The sequence below is a fragment of the Triticum dicoccoides genome, chromosome 7B, assembly GCF_002162155.2.
Source record: "Triticum dicoccoides isolate Atlit2015 ecotype Zavitan chromosome 7B, WEW_v2.0, whole genome shotgun sequence".
NCBI lineage: Eukaryota > Viridiplantae > Streptophyta > Magnoliopsida > Poales > Poaceae > Triticum > Triticum dicoccoides.
This window is the reverse complement of record NC_041393.1, coordinates 700,151,099-700,160,601: the sequence shown is the minus strand read 5'-3', so window position 1 is coordinate 700,160,601 and position 9,503 is coordinate 700,151,099. Positions and strand designations below refer to the sequence as shown.

General features: G+C 49.4%; 1 protein-coding gene across 1 annotated transcript; it reads left to right on the top strand.

Moving 5' to 3' along the window:
* Positions 1–501: 501 nt before the first annotated feature.
* On the top strand, positions 502–9,197 carry LOC119341459 (L-type lectin-domain containing receptor kinase IX.1-like). The gene is made up of 2 exons (XM_037613331.1): positions 502–2,478; positions 9,015–9,197. Exons 1-2 carry the CDS (start codon positions 502–504, stop codon positions 9,195–9,197), a joined length of 2,160 nt encoding a protein of 719 aa, XP_037469228.1.
* Positions 9,198–9,503: the final 306 nt, after the last annotated feature.

Sequence of the window (9,503 nt, the reverse complement as noted above, 5' to 3'; positions counted from 1 at the left end):
GTTCTTAGACGTGAGATCGATGTAGGCCGCAGAATCTTTTTAAATACTATGCTAGTAGGATTTTGAACTCAAGACCTCTTTACTCATATATGATATTGAATTCATACTCCGGTCAGTTGTTTTAAAAGTCCAAACTGATGGAGAGAAAAAAAGTTAGCTTGCCAGCCGGCAAGCATCACACACTGACACTGTATATTGTGTCTTCCGTCTCGGTCACCGGCGGATGGTGCTCTTAAGTATAAACAAAAAAGATAAGTACATGTAAGAACAAAAGATTTGAGTGCATCGGCCAGTTTATTGAAGCTGGTGACTTTTGTCATGTGCAACCATTTGGAACTCCGCCCGAGCCGTGTGCTACCATTGGCTCTCCGGTTGCTTTCATGTGCTATCATGCACTTGTGCTTTCGCGTAGATGCCAGTTAAAAACTTCAAATTTGACCCTGGAGACTATTCCCCTAACATTATTAGTGCTCAAGCTTTCCTCCTTCCAAACACCAGGCCATGGGCTCTCGCCGTCCTCCTCCTACCACCCTAATCTTGGTGTTGCTGCTATGCCTCTACTATGCGCCGCGCCGGGCCTTCTCACTCTTCTTCGACCTCAACTTCTCCGACCCAAGAGCCGGTTCATCCATCGCCGTCAACGGCGATGCACTCGTCAGCACGTCGTGGCTGGAGCTGACAAAGAACACGCGTGATGAAAACATTCAGAGCAGCGTCGGCCGGGCATGGTACGACCACAAAGTGCCGCTGTGGAGCAACGCCACCGGCGAGATGGCTAGCTTCACCACCACCTTCTCCTTCCGAATCACCCCGGACAAGGACAGCCTGCCGCTGACAGGCGACGGGATGGCGTTCTTCCTCGGGAGTTTCCCTTCGGTGCTCCCGCCCGGGAGTGCCGGCGGTGGCCTCGGCCTCCTCCCGACCAACACTAACGGGACAGGGGAAGGCCGAATCGTGGCCGTCGAGTTCGACACTTTCTACAACTCCCAATATCGTGACATCAACGGGAACCATGTCGGCATCGACATCAACTCTGTAAACTCCACGGCGTCCACGAGCACGGCGAGAACGGGCAAGAACCTCACGTCGCATCATGTTATGGAAGCCACCGTCAAGTACCAGAATGACTCCAAGATGCTGGCCGTTGATCTCCTCATCGATGATGCGTTGTACCAGGTCAGTACAACCGTCGATCTGAGAAGATACTTACCGGAGGAGGTCGCCGTCGGTTTCTCCGCGGCCACTGGCGAAGTCGCCGAGCTGCACCAGATACTGTCATGGTCATTCAGCTCCACGCTTGAATCAAAGAAGGAAGCACCTCCACCTGCCGAACCCCCTCTCCCAGTTCAAACCAGTAGCCGCAGCATCCACAAAAAGTTGGTACCGATCCTAGCATCTGTCCTAGTTCCTCTGCTTTTTTTGTTGGTCTGTGCGACGGCGGTGCTGGGATGGCGTCGGCACAAGAAAAGAAGAGCAAATGAGGACAGCGAAGAAGAGTGTGACGACAGAGCTGACCTCGAGAGAGGTGTGGCTGCCGGAGGCCCCCGACGGTACATGTACCACGAGCTGGTCACGGCAACGAGTAACTTCGCCGAGGAGGAGAAGCTCGGGCGAGGTGGCTTCGGGAGCGTTTACCGGGGTCACCTCACGCTCACACCCTCAGCTGCTGTCGGTGGTGACCAAGGCCGCCGTGCGGTGGCGGTGAAGGTGTTGTCAGCGGAGTCGTCGGCGCAAGGGAGGAAGGAGTTCAAGGCAGAGGTGAGGATCATCAGCAGACTGAAGCATCGCAACCTTGTGCAGTTGCTAGGTTGGTGCGACAGCCGCAAGGGGCTCCTCCTTGTCTACGAGCTCGTCGCAGAGAGCAGCCTCGACCGGCACCTCTACAGCAAGGACGGCACGTATCTAACATGGCCACAGAGGTACAACATCATCCTCGGCTTGGGGTCGGCGCTGCGCTACCTCCACGGAGAGTGGGAGCAGTGCATCGTCCACGGCGACATCAAACCCAGCAACATCATGCTCGACTTGTCGCTGAGCACCAAGCTCGGGGACTTCGGGTTGGCCCGGCTCATTGACCACAGCGCCGGGTCAATGCAGACCACCAAGGCCGTGCTTGGTACCGTCGGGTACATCGACCCGGAGTTCGTCAACACGCGCCGCCCTAGCACCAAGTCGGATGTCTACAGTTTCGGCATCGTCCTCCTAGAGATCACCTCTGGCCGACGGCCGGTGATGGAGACCCCGGAGAGGTCCTTCACTCTGCTCAGCTGGGTGTGGGGCCTGTATGGGAGGAATGCAACCCTTGATGCGGCGGACGAGCGGTTGAGAGGTGACGAGGCGGACGCTCGGTGGATGGAGCGGGTGCTCGTCGTCGGGCTCTGGTGTGCACACCCAGACCAGGGCGAGCGGCCGTCCATCGCGCAGGCCATGCACGTCCTGCAGTCCGACGAGGTGAGGCTGCCGGCGCTGCCGCTGCACATGTACCGGACTGTGCCGGATCCCGCGTCGTCTGGCCCGTACGGGTCATTCTCCGTTGACAGCTTGGGCTCCAGTTGTGTTCGCTCTTCTTCGGTCAGCATCGGCAACATCACCCATTTCTCTGAGTCCTCCTCGACTGTGTTGCTACGACATTCCAAGGATCTAGGTAGACTCACCCAGATTTGTAAGGACATCTCTAGCCGATTTCCTAAAAGGCTAGAGAACTCCTAAACCGTATAAAGGAGTAAAAAAATTACTCCTCGGCTCAGCGCGCGCCTAAATATACTCCTCTGTGATTTGAAATAAAACAATAGCTAGTTACATTAGTTGACGCCATCCTCCCGACCCCGAGCTAGGGTTCCCCCTGCTCCGCCCGCCGCCGCCAGCCTCCCTCGCCTCCTCCCACCGGCGCCGGCCGCCGGTGCGCGCCCCCCCGGCCTTCCTCCCTCTCCTCCCTCCTCTTCCCCCTCCCCCGGCGCTCCCATCGCCCCCCGAGGCGGCGGAGCGCCCCCCTGCCCACCTCCCCATCCAGACCCCCTCCTCCGCCATCTCCCTTCGCCGCCGCCGGCAGCGGCCTCCGGCGTGCCCGGGTGGCGCCTCGTGGCGGCGGACGTCCCTTCCACGCCCATCTTGGCTGGGACGGGCCTACGGTCCGGGGTGCGAGGGCGTAGCTCCCTGGTGGTGAGGCGAGGTGGTCGTGGCTGCGATGGTGATGGCTTGGGCGGCCGGCGTGCTGCAGCGTGGATGCAGGGACTGTCCGGACCCGTTGGGGTCCGGCCGGGCCAGTGGTGGCCTGGCAAGTCCCTGCCGCTATGTCCGGTCGGCTCCGCACGGTGATGGAGGTTGTTCCCTCCTGTCGGCTGCGTTGCGGTTGCCACCGAGCTCGGTGTCTTCTCGTTCTACCTCCAGGTCTCGTGTTGGTGGCCTCGGCGAGACGGTGAAGATGGTGCGGTATCCGTGATGGCATAGGCCGGTGGGCGGCATGTTGGGCGGTGCGCTTCCGTTTGTCTGGGGTGGCGGTGGTGGTTCCGGGGCGGGAGAAATCTCTGGCGGCTCGTTCGCCACCAGCGCGGCTACGCCCGTGGGCGTTGCCGGACCCTCCTGAGGGGCGTCGGTGATACCCCTTCCCCACTTCCATCCGTGTATCAGGGGAAACCCTAGGACTTGTCCGGACAGCAGCAGCGTCGTCGTCGCATTTCTTCATGAAGATGTTGCTTGGTACGCGAGGCTTCGGAGTGCTTGGCGAGCGGTGGTACTTCTCCGGAGGGTGCAGCGGGTGTCGACCATCTTTGCTTAGTTGAGCTGCCGGGGTAGGCATTTGTTTCTTTTTTCTTTCTCTCTTTTTTTTTTTGGCTTGTTTGTGCTGCGGCCCCAGCAAGCTGGTTGTATCGGTTGGATGTTGCTTTATAATCTAAAGCGGGGAAAAACCCTTTTTCTTAATATACTCCTCTGCCAAGCGTTGGACTAAAAAAAACTTTGTTGGAGTCGTCGCTGCAGGGGAGAAATGAGTTAAAGCCAGAGGTGAGAATTATCAACAGACAGAAGCATCGCAACTTATCCAGCTGCTGGGCTGGTACGACAGCTACAGGGGTCTCCTCCTCGTCTATAAGGGCAGCTTAGACAGGCATCTCTACGGCAAGGACATCCGGTATTTGATTTGGCCATAGGTAGAAGATAATCCTTGGCTTGGGATCAGCGCTACACTATCTCCATGAGAGTGGGAGTAGTGCGTCGTGCATGGCGACATCAAGCCAACCAACATCATGCTTGACTCATCGATGAGCACCAAGCACGGGGACTTCGGGTTGGCCTGGCTCCTCAACCACGACACAGGGTTGATGCAGACCCCAAGGCCGTGTTCGGCACAGTCGGGTACATCTACCTTTTTTTCTCTGATAAAGGCCGATTGTATTATCTTAGAATGTAGCATCAAGGGGATACAAAACATTATGAATAACACACGGCCTCTGCATAACTAAAATGCCACAATCAAATCCAAAAGTCTGACAAAAAACATGAAATATAAACCGACATATCGGCAACAGAAGAGTCTTATAGACCGACATTATGCCTATGTCGAAGGTGGTAGTGGATCGATCCGGAGGTTATGCTGCCACACATGTTGGGAAAAAACTTCTGTAGCCACCTGCTCCAACCGTATACACACGTATGAAGCGAGTGCGTACAACGGAAAATAACCTGCAAAGGAAAAACTTTTCTTTTCCATTAAAAACAAAATCGTTTCTACATAGGCATAGCGACCAAATTAAGGCGTACGCTCCCACCCTTATAAGTGCTTTAAATCTATTTGGAATACCGTCCAACCAGTGACCAAATATATTGGCAACACTTGTGGGCGGATATAAATTTGACGCTATTTGGATGATTCACCACGTAGAACGTGCAAACTTGCATTGGAAAAAGAGGTGTTTAATTGTCTCGTCATGAGTACAAAAATAGCACTTCTTAATCCCTGGCCAGTTGCGTTGTGCGAGGTTGTCTTTGGTTAACACAACTCCCTTACGGAGATACCACATGAAGATTTTCACTTTTAGTGGAATCTTGGACTTCTAAATTTTCTTGTTATTACTCACTGGTACCTCAGAATGTGTGAGCGCACGGTACATAGAGTCTACTGTGAAAGATCCTGATGTAGTAAGGTTCCAGCGAAACACATCGCGACCTTGTATGAGGTTAATCGAATCCAACCAGGACAAAAGATTATGCCATGACAGAAGTCTAGGGCCAATCAAATCCCGTCTGAACGAAATGTTCGGCGGGGATGAACTGAGCACGTGCGTAATAGCATTGTTCTTATCGTGAGCAATGTTATATAAGGCTGGGTATTGTTCTCTGAGACTGGCATTGTCTAGCCAGATGTCTTCCCAGAATCGAATCTCCGACCCGTCTTTTATCGCGAAAGACCCAAAGCGAAAGAGATGTTTCTTTGCCACCATTAGGCCAGCCCAGAAGTGCAAGTCACCAGATTTCCAATATGCCTGGGACATCGCCTTTTGACCTAGACACTTGTTGTGCAACATGGTTTGCCAAACACCATCCTAAGTAGTAAGTTTGAACAACTATTTACTGAGCAGGGCCTCATTCTTGACCTGTAGGTCATGAATTCCAAGGCCGCCTTGGTCTTTTGGCCTACAAACCATGCTCCATTTGGCCAACCGATATTTTTTCTTTTCTTCGTATCCTTGCCAAAAAAATCTGGATCTAAAACAGTCCAATCTTTGCAGGAGCCCTTTTGGGAGTTGGAAAAAAGAAAGCATATAGAGAACTATATTTGTGAGGACGAAGTTAATCAAAACCAGCCGTCCTCCAACTGAGAGTGGCTTGCCTTTCCAACTTCTCAATCGTTTCTCTAGACGCTCCTCTACATGCTTCCACTCCGCAATGGTGAGACGCCGATAGTGGATCGGTATTCCCAAATATTTAATCGGGAATTGACCATGTGCGCAACCAAAGAGGTCGGCATAATCGGCAGCCGCCTCAACGGCTTCTCCAAAGCAGAGAAGTTAATTTTATGGAATTCTTGATAGAATTCTACGGGGAAACCATCTGGGCATGGAGCTTTGTTATGTTCCATTTGGAACACAGCCGCTCTCACCTCTTCTTCCGAGAATGATGCCGTTAGGATATCATTTTCTTCTGCCGAATATCATCCGTTCGGGTCTCGTCAAGGGTAAAGTTCCCTTCAACTGACGCTCCAAACAGAGATTTGTAGTATTCGGTGATATACTTCTTGAGCTCCTCCCGACCTTCGATCCGCCCCTCATCTTTTTGGAGACTGTAAATACATTTTTTTTCCTATGCCGCCCATTGGCGATCAATTGGAAGTATCTTGTATTACTATCACCCATCAAGATGAAGTCAGCTCTGGATCTCTGGTAGTATTTGATCTCCTATTCTCGCAAAATACGTGCAACCTCCCCATTAGATTGATTTTCCAGCTCAGTCGCTTGTTGAGATAAGGTGCACGTCTCTGCAATTTTGTCGAGGTCATCAATAATGGTAGAGAGTCTTTGTTTTTCCTTTTTATATATTCCGTTGATGTGTTTCGCCCATCCAATGAGGTGTTTCCTCATGTCCCTTATTTTAAAGTTCCATCTCTGACAGCGGGCTTCTCCCAAACATTCTTGATTATGTCTACAAATCCATCCCGATGCATCCATCCCAATTCAAATATTAAAGGGCAACGGACGTTTGGCTTCGTAGGGTTAGAATCCAGAATTATGGGTGCATGATCCGATAACGCCTCGATACGCTCTAGGGCTCACACGGTTACCAGAGGAAATTTTAGTTTCCATTCGGTGTCCATGCGTACCTTATCGAGTTTTTCGTATGTCGACACAGATCAGTTATTAGCCCAGGTGAACTGCCGACCCGACATACTGGCCTCCCGAAGATTCAAACTGTCTATCACATAATTGAATATGAAAGGCCAATGAGTGTTGAAGCGGTCATTATTTTTCTCTTGCTGGTACCTAAGGATATTAAAGTCCATGGTGGTGGTCTTTATCCCAAGAAGGATTCCTCCAGACCTTCCATGAGCTGGCATACTATGCCACATGTAGTCGAAACCACCTGATAGGTGATCAAGTACATGCGGGCGGAAGTCACATTTACCAGCCTCCGAAATTGCCAGAAAATCCAACCCATGTTCTCGCACGCAGTCATCGACTTGTTTATGTTTAGCCAAGTCTGAGAGACCTCTGCTATTCCAAAACATGACTCTCATGTGGAAACTCGGGTCGGTGTTGAACATTTCGCCTTCTTGGGCTGTTTTTGTTTTTTTAGAGGACTGCAATTTAAATTTCTGCAAAGACGCTGTGAAGTCACGGAACATGAACCCAGGAGTTCTTCAACACGCGGCGGCCAAGCACCGAGTTGGACATGTATAACTTCAGTTCGTCCTCCTGCAGATCATCTCCGGTCGCTGGCTAGTGATGGAGATCGCGGGAAAATCCTTCACACTGGTCAGGTGGGTGTGGAGCTTGTACGGAAGGAACGCGATCCTCAACGTGGCCGATGAGCGGCTAAGGGGTGACAAGGCAGACGAGCGGTGGATGGTGCGGGCACCCTGGCCGGTACGTCCTGTAGTCCAATGAGGTAAGGGAGTTCCTATGAGCCGCTCGTTGCGGCAAACAGTCGGCCTCCCGCACAGGAGTGCCCCGACTGGGCCGGGCCATGTACGTCCTGTAGTCCAATGAGGTAAGGGAGTTCCTATGAGCCGCTCGTTGCGGCAAACAGTCGGCCTCCCGCACAGGAGTGCCCCGACTGGGCCGGGCCATGTATAGCACAGAAAAAATCTAAGAAGTAGAAGTGCTGCGGCTAGGGATCGAACTCACGCCATCCAGCTCTCTACGCGCAATACTAGCCACCACACCAACTGTGTGCCAATGACAAGTCACCAGCAGCATCATATTTACTATACTGTACATATTTTTCAATATTTGCAAACATGATTTTTTTTGAAAATTTTAACATTTCTAAATGGTATTTGGATTATACAAAAATAATTAGAATTAGAAGCAGTTTTTGAAAATTTGAGAACATTTTTAAGAAACAAGAACAAATTTGTAAACACAATTTTTTGAATTACAAACATTTTTACAAATGTTTCGAACATTTTTTGAAATAGTGAACAAATTTTGAAATACAGAATGTGGTTGAAAGAGTGAACAAATATGTCAACCGATTTTTTTTTGAAATGTTCAAACGATTTTTGAATACTTGCACATATTTCGTAAAACCAGACAATTTTCAAAATTCCAAACCCATTCCTAAACATGAACAAAATTTGAAAATCCTGAACAATTTTTGAAAAAGCGAATAATTTCAATATGCCAAACATTTTTTAAAATGTGAAAAAAAATCGAAAATTATTAAAACTTTTCAAAAATGAATAATATTCATAGTTCCGAACATTTTTTAAAACACAAAGAAAAATAGAAATTCCTGAACATTTTTGGACAATTCTTCTTTATTAAAATTCTGAACATTTCTTAAAAACGTGAACAAATTTGAAAGTCACGAACATTTTTTAAACAGATGAAAACAATATTTGAAATTCTGAACTATTTTTCCAAACATGAACAAAATTTTAAATTCCCAAACATTTTTCGAATAGAAGGGAACATAATTTGAAATTATGAATATGTTTTGAAGAGTTGAACAGTTTTTAGAAAATTTTATTTCTAAAAGTTAAAAAAGAAACGGAAAAGGAAAAAGAAGATAAAGGTGACCAAAAAAGGAACATATAACAAAAGCCAGAAAAAAGAAAAACGGAAAATAAGAAAAAAGTTATGAAAACCGAAGAAAACAATAAAAAACAGCAGAAAAAAAGAGACCTGGACCGGTTTGGAACCTTCTAGAAGGTTCCCCAAACCGGAATCAGTGCAACGCGCAACGGGCCGGCCCATTTAGTCGCTCCCGTCGCTAGGTCTGTGCGCTTGCACGACAACTTGATGTAGTAAGCGTCGTATAGGGTTTTCCATGAGGCGAGGCTGCCAGCACTCCTATTGCACATGTACAGGACTGTGCCGGACCCTGCCTCGTCCTCTGGCCCATATGAGGCTTTCTTCATTGACAGCTCCACCTCCAGCTCCGGTAGTGTTCACTCTTCTTTGGTCAACACCGGCGACGACCATCTTTCTTCCGGCTCATCCTCAACTGCGTTGCTACGACATTCCAAGGATCTAGCTAACTGATTGATCCAAATTTGTAAGTATGGTGACCATAATATGTAAGTATAACACTAAACTTAACGTTAGGGACTTATGTGGTACGATGTATTATTACAGAATTCGACCAACAGAAACCAATGACTTCATTTGCTCGGACACATATGGATGAAGCATATCAGGTACTCCCTCTGTTCCGATTTACTCGTCGTGATTTTAGTTTAAATTTGAACTAAAACCACGACGAGTAAATCAGAACGGAGGGAGTAGCTCTCAAAGCATTGATTCACAAGCTCAGTTTGCCCACTTGTCCGTGGATGCTACTACCTACAC

Coding starts and splice junctions, on each gene's coding strand:
- LOC119341459 (XM_037613331.1), top strand. CDS start 502: ATGGGCTCTCGCCGTCCTCCTCCTACCACCCTAATCTTGGTGTTGCTG. Junction 2,479..9,014: donor TGCCGGCGCTGCCGCTGCAC/ATGTACCGGACT, acceptor CTCCTATTGCAC/ATGTACAGGACTGTGCCGGA.